Below are 18,829 nucleotides of genomic sequence, written 5' to 3'. Positions count from 1 at the left end.
CCCTTCTAAAAAGCTAAAAAGAGACCTTGGCATCAACTTTCAGCATTCCCTTCCTAAAGGCACCTGTACAATTAATCTAGCTTTTCTAACTGTGAGGAATTCAAACCAAGATGCAGCGAATACGTTTAACATTAACATACAATATGGACCTTCCTATGCTTTTGTAACACTTCTTGGTTGTTGATTTTGACAAAGACAGTGTACCAGTCCAGTTACCCAACAATATCGCATTTTTCAAAACAGGCAAAGTGTGAGTAGAGAAACTGTCTTTTTTTCCATAACTGTTGCTATTTTCACGCTTTGTCTGAATCATAATTATAATCTAAGGCCTACTGCTCAGTGCTCAATACAAAGCCCAAATGACATCTGAAACTACGAGGGCTCTAACAGAGACATGACGTTTAAATGACATCAAGAGCTCAAAGGGGCTGTCTGCCTCCATTAAGCTGCATTAATCTAAATACCCGGGACACACAATAATAACCTGCTTTTGTGTTTTAAAAGTGCATGTACACACAAACAAACACACACACACTCTCACGCACTGAAACACAATAAAACATCTGCTCATGCCTTTTATCGAAATTAAAACGCTGTAAAACAAATCCGGCATGGACACAGAAAGTCATAATAACGCAGGTTTGATTCATAACAGAGAGAGACGGAAATGACAAACAAACACTCAGACAGACGTCGACATACAGACATTTATATACATAATATATATATATCAATGCACACACACTTCAGGAGTGTATAACAGCTGTGGGATGACTCCTCCCCCACTGACCTAGATCAGTGATGATAGGGATGAAGTCTAAGTCCCCCCTCCCCCCCCCCCCCCCAACAACTTCGGTAAAAGATGGAGTTGCACAGCAATCCCTCTTTCAATGTTTCCTCTTCATAAAAAAAAAAAAATTGACATCTGCCCGATTTAAATACATATTCAAAATACATATAAAATAATTTACTTGTGACCTTTTTATCTTCGTTTCAGATAGGGAGTGTGGAAAAATGAGGGCGGCAGTAACTCACTGTATAGGGACTTGGACTGGGAACTGGAGGGTCGCCACCTCAAGTCCCCCTACGGACCAAGTGGGGAATTTGGGACTGGTTAATGGAGAGGTGCCAGTTCACTTCCTGAGTACTGCCATGGTTCCCTTAAGCAAGGCACTGCTTGGGGCGCCAGTCTCTGTGCAAGCCCCCTCACTCTGACATTACTCCGTTGATGCATGTCTAACAGTAACAGAGGAAAAGTTAAAAAATTTAAACTTCACAACCACTAAATGATGTGGATAGAAAGAAAAAGATGAGTTATTGGGTGACAGTTTTTAAGCCTCCAGATAATGCACTATAGTGGAATGTGCCAGTCAGATGGGCTGGAGGATCTGAGATAGCAGCAGGTATGAATGTGTGTATCCATGTATGGCACTGTTAGCGTGAGACAACACGACAAAGGGATTACATACACCCTGGAGCTTCTTTCTGATGCGTGCCTCGGCGAGGTTATGTGCTCAGTAAGAATGACAATTTTCATTTATAGAATTGAGTTTAAAGGATGAGCTGCAACATACAAAGATGATTTAGTTGCAACAGGCCAAATTTAAATTGTTCTGAATTATCCTTCGAGTCTGTTCTGGATCTTTAGTATAGGTGAACATGAATGCATAGTTATGTTATTGTTCATACTATATATCTATTGAAGACATATATTTGGGTGTTTGGCTTTCTTTTATTACGGTTTAACTCTTCTTAATCTGTTTGCTTCATGATCTGCAACTGCAATATTTTGGTCATTTTTGTGTTTTTACAATTTTTCTTATTTTCTATTCTCCTTGAGCTTTTTTTGTTTATGTCATAACTGGAATACATGTACAGGTGATTTTAACAGGAGAGCCGGATAGCCAAACGGTTGAGTCGCCCGCCCCATGTACTGAGGCTACAGTCCTCATTGCAGCAGCCGTTGGTTAGAATCCAACCTCTGCCCTTTGCTGCATGTCGTCCCCTGCTCTCTATTCCTAACATGTCTTGTCTCTCTTCAGATGTCCTATCCAATAAAGGCATCAAGGCCCAAAAAATCTCTTAACATGTAACTGCCAATACGATCAGGTAGCATAAGTTTCACTCACCTGTGTCCCCTCAGAGCTTAACTACGACTCCAAGTTGTCCTGTTGAAGTGCAGGAAACTGGAAAAGAAAGACATGAAGTTTGCTTCTCAAATATCAGATTGCTTACAGCACAACTCCGATGAGTAAAGACACAAAAATATTCACCTAAAAAAAACATTACTGCTCTTTAAAAACAGTGTAATGTGGACTTCCAAAGTAAAACAGGTTAATGGAGAGGACATCCTCCATCTGAGCGGCAGAAAAAGTGTCCGGATTTACAGTACCAAAGAAGACCCCGCCTCTATGGGCATGAACGCACACACATACTGACACACACACATACACACACCAGAAGTCATTGATTAGTCTAGGCCAGGGCTAATAGTCAGCGCTTACGTTTAGCTCCATCAGCTAAACCAATGGTCTAAAACCTCCTGGTCTCAGAGGACAGAAAGTCAGTGTGTGTATGTGTGTGTGTGTGTGTGTGTGTGTGTGACTGAGTGTGTTTGCAGTCGTGTGTGTTCACATTAAATCACCCCTTAAATAAAAAAGATTTACAGGTCCTTGATATATTAAATGCATGCTGTGACAAACTTTTAGCTCTACATTTTTCAGCTTTCAGGTCAAAGTGAAGTGAAGCTGATCTTTTTTTTGTTGCTTTAAGGCAAATGCTTTTGAGTTCTAAAGTAAAAAAAACATGTATTATATCACAGAGTGTTCAGGGAGAGGAAGCAGGAAGGAAAAAACAGAGTGAAGCTGCCACACCCTGCAAGTATTACAAAAAAGTAAGGCAGCACAGGGACTGGACTTATCACTCCATACTGACATATGTATTGTGTGTATGGTGAACCAATGAGTGAGAGGTTGTTATCACCATTGTCCAGAGAGTCTACGGACGCCATGGAGACCAGCTGAGGACTTCATCTGAGAGACAATTTCCTATTTATGAGTCAATAAGGCCTTAAAGAAATCAGTTACTTTGTGTTATTTGTTGTCACTTGATTTTTCAGACACATCAAGTTCCAGTGGGAATAAAACACATAGCTCCCCGGTGGGATTTAACTTCACTCATGCTATGAAAATAACACACAATAAAAAAAACAAAGGGTAGGAAAGAGGGATTTTTCTGTGCATGCATGTTTAATGTATCTAAGTTTGTTTTATGCATCTTGTGTTAAAAGTGTGATTTACCTGTTTCAAGAAAAACTCATCTTAACAATGAAGGTAAACGTGCAGAACAGTCTGTAGGTTTCATCACCGTCACTGGAAGCAAGTACAAGCTGATAAATAAACAAGATATGCCCTCACTCTTTGAATTCATTTTGTTACCAAAGCTACAGATCTGTGGTATAGTCAGTTTTATAAGGATTTCAGATATAGTACACATACACAGGATTTAATAGAAGTTACAAGAAAAACACATGTAGCAATAAGAAATGTCACTGTACATTGTGTAAGAATAACCGCCTTGAGTTGCTTAATTCCTGTTAGAAACGTAGTCAGGGTGACGTGATCTGAACCTGTCGAAATGAAAGGTCAAAACTCGTTCTTAACCTAAGAAACAGCAACGGAAGAATCCAAAGCCTATTTTCCTGTCCGCTCTGAGGATGGAGTTTGGATATATAGCACAGCAAACATTCATATTGTAATGTTTGTTCCAGCCCTTTAAGGACTCTTTATCTGCATACGCTTGAAATCAGAGCAAATGAACCTTGTAATGGACTGGTGTTAATAGCTGAGACAAGTTGTTTCTTCACCTACTCTTTCCCTCTTTGAGTCCTGGTTAAACAACTCCCCGGTTAAGTCAAATTAACACCGTTGTGTCAGCAACTCGGCTCTATTGGCTTGTACTGTGTGCTCAGTTAAGCATGAAAAACACGGGGAGTGATTTAATATTGGAAAAAAAATGTTGTGTAAGTCTATTAGCGATAATAAGACAAGGTCAGTAAAATGCTGCTGGGTGTTTAAAAAGCAGTTGATTAATCACTGTAGATTATTGATTGTGGTAACAGTGTGACATTAAAGAGATAATGAGTGTACTTTAACTGTGACTTGAGGATGGATCAATCTGGAATTATTAGAATAGCAGTCGGTCGTGCAGATCAATAGAGACAACAGAAGACGACAGAGGAGGTTTAAGAACATTTAATATCCAATTCAAATATAATCCCGTTTATGTAAGAGGAAAACATCTGTGACAAATAAAGAAATTGTGTAAAAATGTATTTGACATTCTATTTTCTTTAATGGCAATGTTTAAAAAATATGTTTGACGTGTGTTGAATGAAAATAAGGAAAAGTCATTAAAAAAATAACTGTAGATATGTTGTATAAGACTTTGTTTCTGTTCATATTTTAGCTGTACATCTAATTGGAACAAAACATACTGTTCCTTTGTACCATGAGAACAATACATTTTGCTTCTTCAGTACAAAAATAGAAAAAAAATACTCTGTTATAGTTTTTTTGTTGCTGCTGTTTTTGTGTAGTTTTTGCTCGCTACTATAAAGTCTGCATACAAATGAGTTTAGCAAAGGAGCTAAACAAAAAGCTACTTAGCACTTTTTCTCGATCGACTCCACCTAGAAAGGGGGAGACTGGGTGGAAATCTAATAGAACATATGCAGTGCAACGATACTTTTAAAATGTATTTATTACTGTACTGGCTTCAACACGCCTGTTAACTCCAAACAATCAATATTAGATATATTTATAAAACTTTTGATGCTTTATATCTTCATTCAACCGAGCAGTCGTTTCTTAAACTAGATTTACCATCAATGAGTTTTTTTATTCCTGTTTTTTTTTTTACTTGATACTTTTCTATTTTCAAATGAAAAATCACAACACTTTGAGTTGCTAAGTTGCTAAATGGTAATGGCTTGAGTGATATGTCAGGTTGTTGGTGATATTTGCTGTAAGAACAAAAACAGAAAGAGGAAAATCTGACTGGATTATCTAACAATTAAAACTGTCCAATCATGTCATTTTACAAAAGTAAAAACACAGACACGCCTCAGGACTATCTCTCTGTGAGGAAGTGTATTTGCGTATTTGTTTCTTAATGGATACCATGTCACACAAAACCCTCTTAATGTTACAACATTTTGAGAAAGAAAGAGACAAGGTATCAATTTGATAAAGAACTTTGGATAGTTTGGATAGTAAACATACTTTCTTAAGAAAGCAAAGTAGTAAGAACTTAATTTAAAAGAGTTTTTAAAATGAAGATAAAACAAAACTCTCAGTTTTCCAAATAAAACACGTTCAACATGTTTTTACACTTCATTGTATGAGTGACGGAAGTTTCAAGTTTGTTTGAGTGTATCCTTCAAGGGAAGACAAATCCACACACTGACCTGTGTAAGACAACGCAGTCAAGATTTCAGAAAATACATTTCAGTATCACTCTGCCGCACTTTATATGAAATTCAAAACACCTCGGGAATAAAAGGTTGCTGCATATAGTTTTCTTCACTGAGGTCCAGATAGTTTGGTTATGAGACGTTTAAAAGAAAGGTAAAGAACTTTTTCTTCTGGGAGAAGTGTCAAAATTAAATGGAAATGGAAACAAACACATTTGTACATTTTGAAAAAAAATTGGCTTTGTTGCATCCAGAGAGATTGGATATAAAGTGAAGAAAACAATAGTGCAGAGAAGAATCACTGGTGACACTGGTAAGTGATAGTCAGAGCAGAAAGTGGTCCATCCACGTGAAGTGTAAGAACAAGCGTTCTCTGGATATGGTGTGAGTTTAGACAGAGGGTGTAAAGAGTCATCAGTACTTAGTGCTGCTGTCGTTAGCACAGCGGCTAACGTAGGCTTCATAGATGGTGTCCAGGAATGAGCTGTCGGTCTGAAACACAAAAGATATCATCATGCATGTTTTAGTGCATGTATGCATGATTTTATTGCATGCTGTTTTAGCGATACAGATGTCTCAGTGGCAGATATTTTGAATATTTTTGGGTAATTTTGCCTTTATTGGATAGGACAACTGGAAAGAGACAGGAATCGATGGGATGAGAGAGTGGAGGGTGACATGCAGAAAAGGGCCGAGGCTGGATTCGCACTCACAGCCGATGCGTCGAGGACTGCAGCCTCTGTTCAGAACGGCTAGGCTATTACAGCGCCCTGTATTATTATTATTTTTACCTGGATCAGATGCAGCAGTGAGGCTTGAAGCTGGCTTTTTGTCAGAACTCTGGATAGGGTTGAAGGGGCATTTGCTGACATGCCACCAATAGACTTTGCCTGAGTGAACACACTGGGAGAGAGGAGCATGTCGGGGGCCACAGTGGCTGGTATCCGCTGGGGAGAAATGACCTAAACATGCATAGACAGGTATTAGTACTCCTTTAGTAATATTCTTAAACCCAAAATACCAACCAGGCAATATTAAAAATAAAATTCAGTGTCAACAGGTCAGAGAGAAGTTCTGACCGAGGTTACAGCACTCACCTGAAACTGCAGTGCAGCCTTTTGACCTGCAGTGGGTACGACAGAGCCGGCGCCTTGACCTTGACTTGGCCCCAGAAATCGCGGGGCCAGTCCTGGTCCCAGTCGAGGGGGATCATGGGGGGCCAGGCTTTGCTCTTGTTGGACCAGCTGGAGCTTTTGGAGGAGCTCGTGAGGCGACACCACACCGGACATCTGGGAAGACAGAGCTGTCAGGACGAAATGAGAGACAGAGGACCCTAATGATTAGAATCATCAAGATAGACCCAAACATACATAGTCTAAAGAATAGATCAAATAAATGACTTAGATTAAGTCTGTCAATTAGATGTTCTAAAGAGATGGTCACTAGTTTCATCAATCAGATGTTAAAAACAGACACAGAATAATCTGCTGATATAGTATGACATAATAACTGACACATAAAGTGGTTATAAAGGCCTCTGTGTGCTACCAAAACAATTATTTCACAATAGATCTTAGTTTTTGCTTTGTTTTTTGTTGTTTCCTGTCAAAGCGTCTTTGAGTATTTAAAAAAGCGCTATATAAATCTAATTTATTATTATTATTTTTATTAATAGCTATTAAGTACTGCTAATTTCTAGTTTCATCCATATACATATTGTACATAAATTGGTTTCTTCAGAAGCATTTAATTACAGATATACTTTTTTCTGCATTACCTTCTTCTTTACACTTTCTATCCTACTTTATTCTCTGTCTTCTGTAACTTTTTAAACTCTTTCTATGGCTCACCCTGCTCTCCTTCAGTTCTCTTCACCACACACACCTACAGCCCTGGTTTCTTGCCCTGCCTCTCTCTGTTTCTTTCGTCTTGCACGTGTCTGCTCTGCTGACTTTCTTCATCAGCAGCAAGTTTCATGAAGTCGTTTCAAGAGACTCCTTGTTCGCAATGTGGTGCACCGAAACAATCAAAACTAACACGTGTTGATTGACACCTGTGCCGTTCACTAACTTTTAAAAACAGCATCAACACAGTAGGTATATATTAAACAGGTGAGGTTGCATCTCCGCCAATGTATTTACATGTAGGATATGTCTCTCTCATGTGTTCTCGCTTTAGTTTCTCTAGTTTTTTTTTTTAGCACAGCAGGCATGTATTCCTCACCACAGGTACGGCAGAGGTAGAGAGTTAGCAGACAATGTCCACTCATATTCTAATCCTCAAAGATGCTTTTCGTTAAGGAAAAAAAATAAAAAGGACAAAAACGAGAAGCCAAAAACATCAAGTCACCTGATGTTGAGGCGGCATAATGGGGGGAACCTGCTGTATTTATTATAATTAATTATTTAACATTATTTAAAGTGATAGTAATTTGAAAAACTTAATTTGTAAACAACAGCAAAAGTTAAAGTCGTGTATTTTTACAAGTTACCCACAGGAATAGAATTTTGGCTCCACATGTATCAAACTGCGATGCTTTATGTACACTTTGTCAAAAATGATTCAGACTGAAGTAGAAGCTGTGTGAGACACTAAATAAACTACAAGTAAGTGACTGTTTTTTATTTTAGGAAATGATGTCGTACCTTGTGGATGTTGGAGGACTTGGTCATTGGTCACCTGAGTTGGAAGCACACCTGGTAAAGAAGGAAGAACGTGACTAATTTATCACCAATAAATTATTCTTTTAGTTTTATAAGTTGTAATTATGTAACTTTGCAATTTCTTCTATAATTCTTCTCTCTAAGGTTTGCTTAAAAGGTGTATGAAGAACACTTATACTGTAAGCATAAACATAGTCCCACCTGTTCCCTGTACAGCTGGAGCTGATTGGCTGATGTGCTGCGCCTCCGGTTGAGGCTTAGGCAAGCTGACAAAATGCTGCTGGCTTTGTTGCCCATGAAGGTGGGACCACGTCACAGAGTCCACCATTACAGGATGGGAAGAGAAACGGGGGTTCTGCTGCAGAGGAGGAGGAGGAGGAAGGTGGGAGCAACTCAGTGGCGGTGCAGCAGAGGCGAAGGAGGAAGAGGTTTGAGGAGGAGGCTGTGTTTGAAAAAGTCTCTTGATTGGGTCAGGTTGAAGCTGCTGTTGCTGGGGATGATGATGATGGTGCTGCGGAAGATGGTGCTGCTGGTGATGGTGGATCAGATGGTGATGGTGGTGGTGATGCTCCAGAGAAATCCCATTGTCACAAAGCCGGTTCTCGGGGGACTCTGACAACGTCTGAAGCACCCCTCCGACCCCTCTCTGTCCCTGCATGAGCTTCTGGATGGCTGGGCAGTGCTGAGGCTGCTCCTGCTGCTGCAGCGCAACAACATGTCCTGCATCTTCACCAACTGTTTGTCCTCCAATCACAGCCCCAGGCATGACCACATTCCCCTGACTGGAGGTGACACCTCTTCCAGAGTTCAGCGTTTCCTCGTATGTTAGCGCGCGGGCTACAGGTGGGCGAGAGACTTTTCCTGTTGATGGTGACCCCGTCCCAACTCCAGGGGCAGCTAAAGGAGAGACTGGCTGGGGTTTGGGTGGCTGTTGGGAGCCAAAAAGAGTGGCCAGAGAGAGAGGCTTAGGCTCAGCACCTTCAGTGTCCTGATGAGAAGGATGAGAAAAGGAAGGAGAACACTAAGTACAAGAGAGAAAGAGACTAAAACAGTCAATTATTAAGTATTTTTAAAGGACTCTTTAGATAAATACAATAGAAATACCACAGAATGCATCTGATGATATTTTTCCCAAGTCAGTCATAGCAATGTGTGGAATAGCATCGTCTGAATCCTGCCATGAAATGAAAAAGGACGTTCTACCTGAGCGTTTGGTTTAACAGGTATTGGTTTGATCAGGTTTGGGTTTCCAGAAAGAACACTGCTTCCACCAATCTCTTTAGGCTCTGATGTAGACTGCCCCTGTGAGAGAAAAAAACCCAACATATTTTATGGGGGCAAAAAAAAGAATAAGAAGCTCAAAGAATAAGAGATGCAGGGACAGAGAGACAGACAAAGGGGGAAAAAAGAACAATAAAAGACTCTACTTGCTTTTGGCAAGTTTGGGGAAATATGAAAAATCTAATTAACACAGTACAGCAGTTTTACAGAAAGAAACTGTAAGAGACTGTCTACTAATTCATTCAGAGTCTATACTTATGTGTTTCCGTACCTTGTCATATTCTGTGCGTGCTTTGGTCAACATCTGGATGATGTCCACTCCCTTCGCTTCACTACCTCCTCCTAAACCAAGTACTCCGCCTCCTCCTAAACCAAGTACTCCGCCTCCTCCGAAACCAAGTACTCCGCCTCCCCCTAAACCAAGTACTCCGCCTCCTCCTCCTGGGGACAACCATCCACCCTGACACTGAGCCAGGGCCTGCTCCTGCTGGGTCAGACTACACAAAACAAACGAGTCCATGTGAAAAAACAAATAAGACATAAAAGACAAGCAGTAGAGTAGTAAACTATCTTCAGGATAAGACTAACATAACAACCCTTAAACCTAATGTGCTTTGTTATTTAAGGCACATGATTAAAATTAATGTATTCCTTACCCTGGGTGCAAATTAAAATATACTGGGCTTTTTATTTTTGAAGTAGTTGTTTGCTTTAAGACCCAGACACTGTTCCATAAATAAACATGTGTTTACGTCTCTGTTGTTTGGAGACTAAGATATGCAACAAACAACCACACTCAGTCACCCCTGTTGTTTGAAGGGATGTATACATTTGGTTTGTGGATAAAAAAGCACTTACATCTTCATCCCCTGGGCAATGCGTTGACAGTCCTCCTTATCGTAGAACCAAATCCCATGGATAACCACTGAGCGGAGGAGGGAGAGAGGGACAAAGAGGTTCAGAAAAGGAGGGGGAGAGAGAGAGAGAGAGAGAGAGAGAGAGGAGATTGTTAGACCATATTTCAAAAAACATAAGAGTCTAGTGCAACTCCCGGGTCAATGATACAAATCTAGTTAACTGCTGAAATGATGAAACTGTTGAATTTTAAGATGCACCAGACAGTAAGGTCAGCAGACGACTAAATGAGTTCTCTAAAAATCAAATTAATACAGACATACTGTCGTACTATTCTCCTGCAATGACATCAGTGTAGTCCCGATGGACGTATAAACTGGTTATTATTAGTCCTGCTGGGTCTAAACTGAGTCATTTCCCAATGGGAACCAGAAGAACCAGCAGGGCCATTACAGCCCTCAGGAGTCTCCAGGTTACAAAAACATGGTCAATAAGGAAGAAATAATATTACATCGACACCCATTTGTCAAAGGATTACACAAAACGTAGGTTGTGTTTCATTACACCGGGAATCATTTTATTATTTTAATTTGCAACAGCTCCTCAGCGCAGAATTAAACAGGTAGCCTTGTTGCAATTACCCAATCATTGTCAGTCAAGAGGAACTCAGAAAAGGGACAAATTTAGTAGAAGGGTGTAGAAACAGTGACGGTCCATTTTAATTTATCCATTCGAGAAAGTTTGAAAATATGTTGAAATATTCAGTTCTTGTGCAAATGAGGAAAGTGACCAAACAATATGTTCCATTAGGTTCTCATCAAACGAGCAATTCAAAACCAAAGCCTCTTCACTGTCAGAATGCCAGAAATCATTCAATCCTTATAATCAAAAGGCTGACTACAAAAATGTGTGATCATATTTGCTTTAAACACAATCCCAAGGATTCAACCATCATCTAAATATTTTGCCAAAAATTTTCTTTCCATTTGATTAATCTTTTTTTAGAGAAACTCATCATGAGAAATTATTGCAATTCTCAGCTTTACGGACATTGTCTTTCACTCCATCTAGAAATATATTCAACAACTGCAGCCACCAAAAATATGATTCAATCTGTCAGAATATAGGAGAACAAGTCGGAGCAATTATTTGATGCCAGCTTTGTGTACTTTACAGTTGATAATCAGTGTGGATGAAACACAAAAGTTTGAGGTTTGATACCAAGTCCTTATCAATGCCGCCGGACATCAACTCACTCCTCAACACACTTAAGTGTCCAAAGTGGATCTCTGAGATAACGCTGCTCCAAAAGGCAGAAGAGGTTTAAGATAAGAGAAAGGAGAAGAATGAAACACTTCAGAAAGCAGCGGAGAAGCCGGAATTTAAACCAGACAGAATAGAAAACAGGATTCTGTGAGACACAAACACATTCCCACACAGACAGACATGCAGAAAAAATACACAAACGCACCCTTGGCTTCAGTGAGGTTGGACCAGCCACTGAGGTCAGTATGGATGAGGGCAACAGACAGAAAGGGATAGGCAGACTCACACACACACACGCCCACTCAAAGTTCAGTTGAGCCTGGGAAAAATCAGCCCCAGTACCAAATAAGTAAGTGCAGTGGGGAGCCTGTCTGGTGGAGCCAGAGCCACTTAGTGCTCACTGGGGATGAGACTGTTTGACAGAGACAGAGAGACACGCAGTCCAAGTCAGAGAGCTGGAAAATCGTGGAAAAAATTAGCAGAGACAGGTTTGAAATAGGGGGAAGTGAGGTGTGAGAAAGGAGATATTCAACAAGTCCATCAAGAGGTAAAGAGCTAGTCGAGAGAGCTCTAAAGCGGTCAGGAAAACACAGGCTGAGATGTTTCAATGAATGAAAGGAGACAGATATTAAAATAAAGAGACAAAAGGAGAGAAAAAAAGTTAAACAGAGGAAATTCTTACAGATTCTCACAAGTTTTAAGCTGCCCTCAGCCTCCAAAAGCCCAAACCTCAACGAGATAGAAGCCCCTCTGAGAAGGAGACATGCAGTGGGTGGGGGGAAGACTAAAACCAGTAGCACAGACAAAAGTGGCTACGAGTCACAGCTATCAGGATGTATGTTAGAGAGAAAGGGTTACAAGTCAACGGCACAAGAGATTGGGGGAGAGAGAGAGAGAGAGGAGGAAAGGAAGAGGGACATCTGCATTAAATAAGCAAAACAGAGAACTCTAAACAAGTGAACCAGACTGCGAACTCTCATGTCACATGGGCAGATAACTTCAAATGGAGGAGAATCGTGGGATCAGGAAGCGTCTCTAACTGAGGATTGTCAAATCTAAATATGACTGCATGCCTTCACAGTTTGAACGAGGAGTATTGGAGTAGTTGGTGATAATCATTCTCGTGAAGTCTGCGAGGGGTCGAGTACTACAGCTGTGTGGTCTTTCCAGACTCTCACGCTAACAGCGCACAATAGAGCACGTGGGAAGTCTGCTCAGCTGTAGATCTACAGTAACTCTGCTCTGACGGGACTTCAGCAGGACGAGGATATACCTTTTAATTTTAGAAGAACTTTATTTTTCCTACATCTGGGAAGCTTCAGCTAAATCTGTCCACTCTAACTACTCCATTGGGATTTTTGCTTTTCAGTTCAATCAAAAGTATTGGGCGTCATTCTTGCACGGCAGCATCACACTGAATGCAATTTGACGACACAGTAAGTGGATTTGGCTGCAACCCAAACTGCACTACTGGGACAACTTAGAAAGTAGAAGAACTTCACACACAGACATATTTCTAAGCAGACGTTTAGATCAAGATGGATTAGGTGTGTTTTCACTGCAGTAGGTGATCGGCTCTTACAGTAACACACATGCATGGTTGGATTGATTGTTGTCCAGGAAGAACAATCACTTGTTGGAATGCAATCCAAGGCATTGGAGGATGAGATCTAAAGATTACGGAAACTCTCATCTAAAAACACACACTTGCGTCTTCCCCTGAGGATTGACTACAGATACATTCAGCCCAAGTTCTAAGGAGGCTTTGCTGCAATCACTGAAGCAGCACGAGTAAAAGAGGAACTGTCACTTCACCTGAGCAGTGACCTTTATTACACTTTTGCTGGATACGGAATTCATTTGGCTGCAATCTAAGGTTCAATCTAAGCAAATTCAAGTTCAAGAGAGACATCGGCGGGGAGTACTGTACTTTAAGATTTCTAAGAGACCATTGGAGCCATGCTGAGAGGCCTGTTTCAGAGGAAACCTAAACATGAGAGACTGGAGGAGGAACCCGAGGTCAGATTTAAAGGTTCGATGGTGTCCGAGAGAGACCTGGGATACACATACGTAAGACCTGGAGGTAAGACTCAGTAAACCTGATATACACAGATAAGACATGCTTAGTAGAAAACTAACAAACGTTGACATTGAGCCTCCTAGATTAATCTGCATGTTTGGGTCAGTAGCATTGGAAGACAGGTATACAGAGCCAGAAGTATTTCTTCCACATGGCCTTGCATAATCTACACTGAAACAACCTGGAATTCAAATACATGTTGTGCTTTTAATAGTTTGATTGACGAAGAAGACATGACTTTGATGCTAAAGGTAGGCCAGGTTGCACTCAATCCAGGTTAGAGGAATCGTAATGTTTTATGGATATTCATTCATTTCCCCACTTTTAACCAAATGAGAGATTCAAATGAGATATTACCAGTCAATGTACCATATAGAGCAGAAAGCAGATATATTCAGATACTACCAATGGCTCGTTTAGGGGACTCCCTAAGGAGATAACGGTGTAACTAAGTTGCTACTTGGGATTCAAGGTGCTTATAGGATGGACTGTTAAAAGCGTTCTATCTCTACTTATCTTCTCTGAACTGCAGGAGGAATAATTACTTTCTCAGACAAACATGTCTCTTCTCTGAATCTTGCCCTGTTCTGTCCTATGTCTCCAAAGCGTATTTTTAGCCTGGGATGCCACTCGGTGCCAACTGCCATTCCAGGAAGTAACGGCAGCGCTGAGAGCTAAATGTTTGTCTAATGATAAGATTCCACGACCCTTGCACACAGAGGTCACACACAGTGGGACTGGCAGCATTACACTCATCCTGGGGCTTACATGGTCACATAGATCAGAAGTTAGCCAGGGGCAAAAAAAAAAACATGTTTTTCTTAGATGAGATGTGTTCCTGTTTAAAAACAGTTTTCTGGAAGAGTTTCCTCCACCCAAGAAATACCATTATCCGATAAATGCTCGGTGATTGTTGGCTAGACATTTTCCTTTCTCTTGGCGCATTTCTGCTCGCAAACATTTTATTTGGATCCAACAATCAGCAGCAGCTATGGTGATAAAAATCAGTATTGAGTGTAAACTTCTGTGTGCCTCCTTCTTTGGGTGCCTTGTTATCGGTCTTCAATCAGCAGACTCTCCTGGAAGCACTGACCATTAAGTTGGCTTTAAGCTGGACCCCATATTTCTTGTTTTATCAGAGGAGATAGTCATCAGATGAAGGGTGATTTCTGAGTTTACATCTTTTATAGTCTTTCCTTCCAAAATATGTTGGTTAGCTGTTCGCTTGAAATGTATTCCTCAGTACTTAAAATAGTGAAAGGCCGACTGCTATCCCACATAAACTTCAATGTGACTTGAGTGAAGATAAACCTGGGGTAATAGATTTTAAGGGCACAGATAAAGTATATTTCCTTGAGCTTTCAACAATGGCTAAAATAAGCCAAATGAAGGACCTACAATAAAAGAACCCGCTGGTATCTACGCAGCATTCCCCCTGCCTCTTACATCTTAGCCTGATGGAGGCTGTGAGACCATGACGGAGAAGGAGGGAGGTCTGTGTGTGTCAGTGATTCCTGAGTGTGTGTTTGTAGTATCAGTGACGGTTGTGGTGTATCTAATCTCTGCTTTGTGGTGCTGTCAGGCTCCTCTCCCACAGGGACACTCTGCAATGTGCATTTTTATGTGTGCGTGTGTGTGTGTCTGTGTGTATGTTTGTGAAAGCCAGATGTAGGTCTCAGAGGGAGACAGCCTGATAGAATTGGAGTCACTACAATACCTCTGCTCCTTATATGGTTGCCTGCTCACATGAACAGCTCGCTGCACACTTTGGTCACTCTGCCAAATTGTGTATCTTTTATCTAACTTCCTTCCTGTGGCTATAGATACACCAGGCCTTTTTAAGTGGAATATAATTGCATTACAATCAGGTCTTCAAAGTCATATAGATATGGGCTCAAATAGATTCTAAACTTAATTATACACAGTTTACATATACAGTAGCGTCCCTCATATAAGCAATCCAAGCACTCAGGGGAGCAACAAAAGAGTGATAAAGACACAGGTGTGGTTTACCGCTCTTTACCTGTTTAAGTTTGTCTCTACCTTAAAATAAAGTTGCCTCACTGTGTCTGGCTGCTTATGTAGCACAGAGAAGTCTCTTCATACCATAAAGTCTATGTAGCAAACCCTGGTTTTAAGCCATCTATGTCTGTGCAGTGTAACTCTAGCATTTCTGACCCCTATATGATCAGGGTTTCTTGCCGCTGTAAACATTTTTTCTTTGACAAATTGGTTGAATTTTGAAATGTTTGGTTGATAATGAAGTAAGCTGCACTTGTAATAACACACGCAGCCTGTATATCACTCTACTGCTGGTAAATATGACACTACAATGATTTTAAGACGTAGATGGAATGTGTATAAATCACACTCTAGTTGTCTGTACACATACTGTGCTCCAGATATTGTGTAAACAACTTGTTACACAAAAAACCTGAAGGTGTCAGTTATTAGCAAGCAGACATAAGAAGCATGCGTGTCTTTATCCTTACATCGGGCGTTGCGATAAAGCAGGAAGGGGTGCTGGAGCTGGAAGTCCAGGTCTTTGGTGATTGGCTCAGTCAAGTTCTCCATACTGAGTCTGTTCATGATGGTGAAACCATGCCTGGGAGATGCCAGTCTGAAATACAAAGCACAGACACTTGTGAGAAGGGAATCACAACAACTCGGGGAAAAAATGGCACCTCAGCTATGTCATCCCCTGCAGTATAACATATATTGTTGTGCTGAAAGAGAAAACAATGCAGGGCAAAGAAAGCTTACATTTACTGATCGATTTTTTTGCATGTGAACATCTAAATGTTGCAGTACTTCAAATTGATTTTAAGGTTTTACTTCTTACTTTTAAAGCACTTCATGGCCTGGCCCCAGAATAAATTTCTGAATATACCAGCCAGTGTGTAACCTGAGATCCTCAGGCAGGAACCTCCTTACTGTTCACACCTCAAACTTGAAAACTAAAGGAGATCGAGCATTTGTAGCTCGGGCTCCTCGGCTGTGGAACGACCTGCCTGGGGATCTCAGACTAGCTGCATCAGTATCTTCTTTTAAAAACACATTTTTATCGTAAGGCCTTCTTATAATCCTTGTTTCATCCAGGATGTTTTATTTATTTTACTGTTAACTTTAGCCAATCTTTGTCTCGGTTGTTTCTCTTTTCTCTGTTGATTGAATGATTGCTGCACTGTTGTTTTATTTTTCATGCTTTTAATAGGATTTTATTGTTGTGTATTTGTTTTTTCTTTTTTCTGTAAAGCACTTTGTGACGTTGGTTTTGATAAGTGCTTTATAAATACACTTTATTATTATTATTATTATTATAAATATGTCTGTTCAGGGGCTTTACAATTTCAAAAAAGAACAGTACTTTTACAATTAAAAAAGAACAGTACTTCAATTGAATTTTGTAAAATCTTAAAACTACGAGATGTCAGAGTAAAAAAAAAAACGTCATTACCTTGTGTAGATAAAAAGGGTGCCTTCCACCTCTGTCTTCTCCTAAAACACACACACACACACACACACACACACACACACACACACACACACACACACACACACACACACACACACACACACACACACACAGAGAAACACACACAAACACAAACACACGTGTATAAGGAAGCAGTTATGGCTGGTTGCTGCGTTTGTGACACTTTCTACTTCGGTGTACAACAAAAAAGTATGTGATAAAATCGTCACTGGGTCAAGCAGATTCAAACCCTTACAAAAACACCAAACCCTTACAAACAAACACACCAAACCCTTAAAAACCAAACACACCAAACCCTTACAAACAAACACACCAAACCCTTACAAACACACACCTTCCCCTGCAAAACAATCGTGCACAAATCTCGACACAGGAACATAAGGTGAGAACAATTTCTTGAAACTATTGTGTTGTATTCAAGGAAGTTAACATTCCTATATATGCATCTGGAAGTAACTATTTCACACAGCCAATCACAACAGCATGGGGTTCCAACTACAGTCCTGATTTGGAGTAAATCTGTGTCCGTGACAAAGCGCGCCGACACAGAGGAAGCTAAGCTATGTTAGCACACGGTCCCGTCAATCAGACTTACCCACTCGTTTCCTCTGTTGTTATACGTATACAGAGCAACTTGACTGGCAACGTCCACAATGTTGTTGATGTATGGGTCTTGTCGTTGCAAAGCTGCCAGACTTATGTCTAGTCCTTTTGCGGTGAGACAGCTGCTGCTACCTGCAGAAGTCGCTGTCATTGTTCCCTATGGAGAGCTTAGCTCGCTACTTAGCTTCAGCGGCTAACGAAGAAAGAAGAGATAAAAAAACAAACCAGCGACGAGGTAAAAATCCGAAAAATAAATATATAGTTTAGCAGACGCTTGTTTGGAAAATTAAGACACGCAAGATTCAAAAACCAAAGAGTTATCGAGTTCTATCTAGCATGAGTGAGTTTGTAAACGGCCATGTTTAGCCGGAGAGATTGTAAACAACCAGACATGAGTAGTTGCGTAGCCGGGTCGAAGATTTCAGACTTTTCAATCAACATGGAAAAATCGATTGAGAATTTCAGTTTTCTGTGTTGAAAACGCAAAAATTGTGTTTTTTCCCCCCCAGACACACATTTGCAATAATCAAATGTTTACGTGGGGGGATATAATTAGTGGCACTTAGGACCTGTATGTGTAACGCAGATTTTCATAAATTTCTTAATATTTCTGGGAAAGAAAACGAAAAGGTTTTAATTATGTTCAATTCAATTCAATTCAAAAAAACTTTATTTGTCCCCGGGGGGCAATTCAAAGGCACACAGAGCAGTAAATTAACAACAGTGCAAGTACGAAACATTTTAGACCTAAATATAAAGTGTCAATTTAAATACAACTTAAAGCTTAGACTTAACTTAAAAATACAAAATATAAAGGAGTAGCTATAAGTGGACAGTGATCGGATGTAAACAGGTGTAACCATAACTATGTGCAGTAAACGAGGAATAAATATATATATACAGAGCTATGTTGGACATTATTGCACATCTTTTTGTCTAGTAAATACAAGTGAAAGGCTGATGTTTCCCTTCTGTCACCTCTGCATTATGTATTTCAGTTTAAGGCAACTGGCAACCTAAAAACACATTGTAGTTGCATTTCCAATAAAATCCACTAGGGGGCATCAACAGGATGATTTAGACACAACCATCCAGTCTTTATCCATAGCCTA

General features: G+C 40.3%; 1 protein-coding gene across 1 annotated transcript; it reads right to left on the bottom strand.

Annotated features, from left to right (window-relative positions):
* Nucleotides 1-4,238: 4,238 nt before the first annotated feature.
* Nucleotides 4,239-18,115, bottom strand: dcp1b (decapping mRNA 1B). Its single transcript, XM_061029515.1, has 11 exons — nt 17,710-18,115; nt 17,076-17,116; nt 16,111-16,238; nt 10,276-10,342; nt 9,689-9,914; nt 9,340-9,438; nt 8,338-9,124; nt 8,119-8,169; nt 6,571-6,776; nt 6,265-6,435; nt 4,239-5,965 (listed from the first exon to the last, which is right to left on the bottom strand). The coding sequence occupies exons 1-11, from the start codon at nt 17,866-17,868 to the stop codon at nt 5,888-5,890; spliced, it is 2,013 nt and encodes a 670-aa protein (XP_060885498.1). The 5' UTR covers nt 17,869-18,115; the 3' UTR covers nt 4,239-5,887.
* Between the last annotated feature and the right edge of the window lie 714 nt (nt 18,116-18,829).

The sequence above is a fragment of the Labrus mixtus genome, chromosome 22 (genome assembly GCF_963584025.1).
Source record: "Labrus mixtus chromosome 22, fLabMix1.1, whole genome shotgun sequence".
In the NCBI taxonomy this organism is placed as follows: Eukaryota; Metazoa; Chordata; class Actinopteri; order Labriformes; family Labridae; genus Labrus; species Labrus mixtus.
The sequence above is the reverse complement of the archived record's forward strand: the minus strand, read 5'-3'. Positions and strand labels throughout refer to the sequence as shown.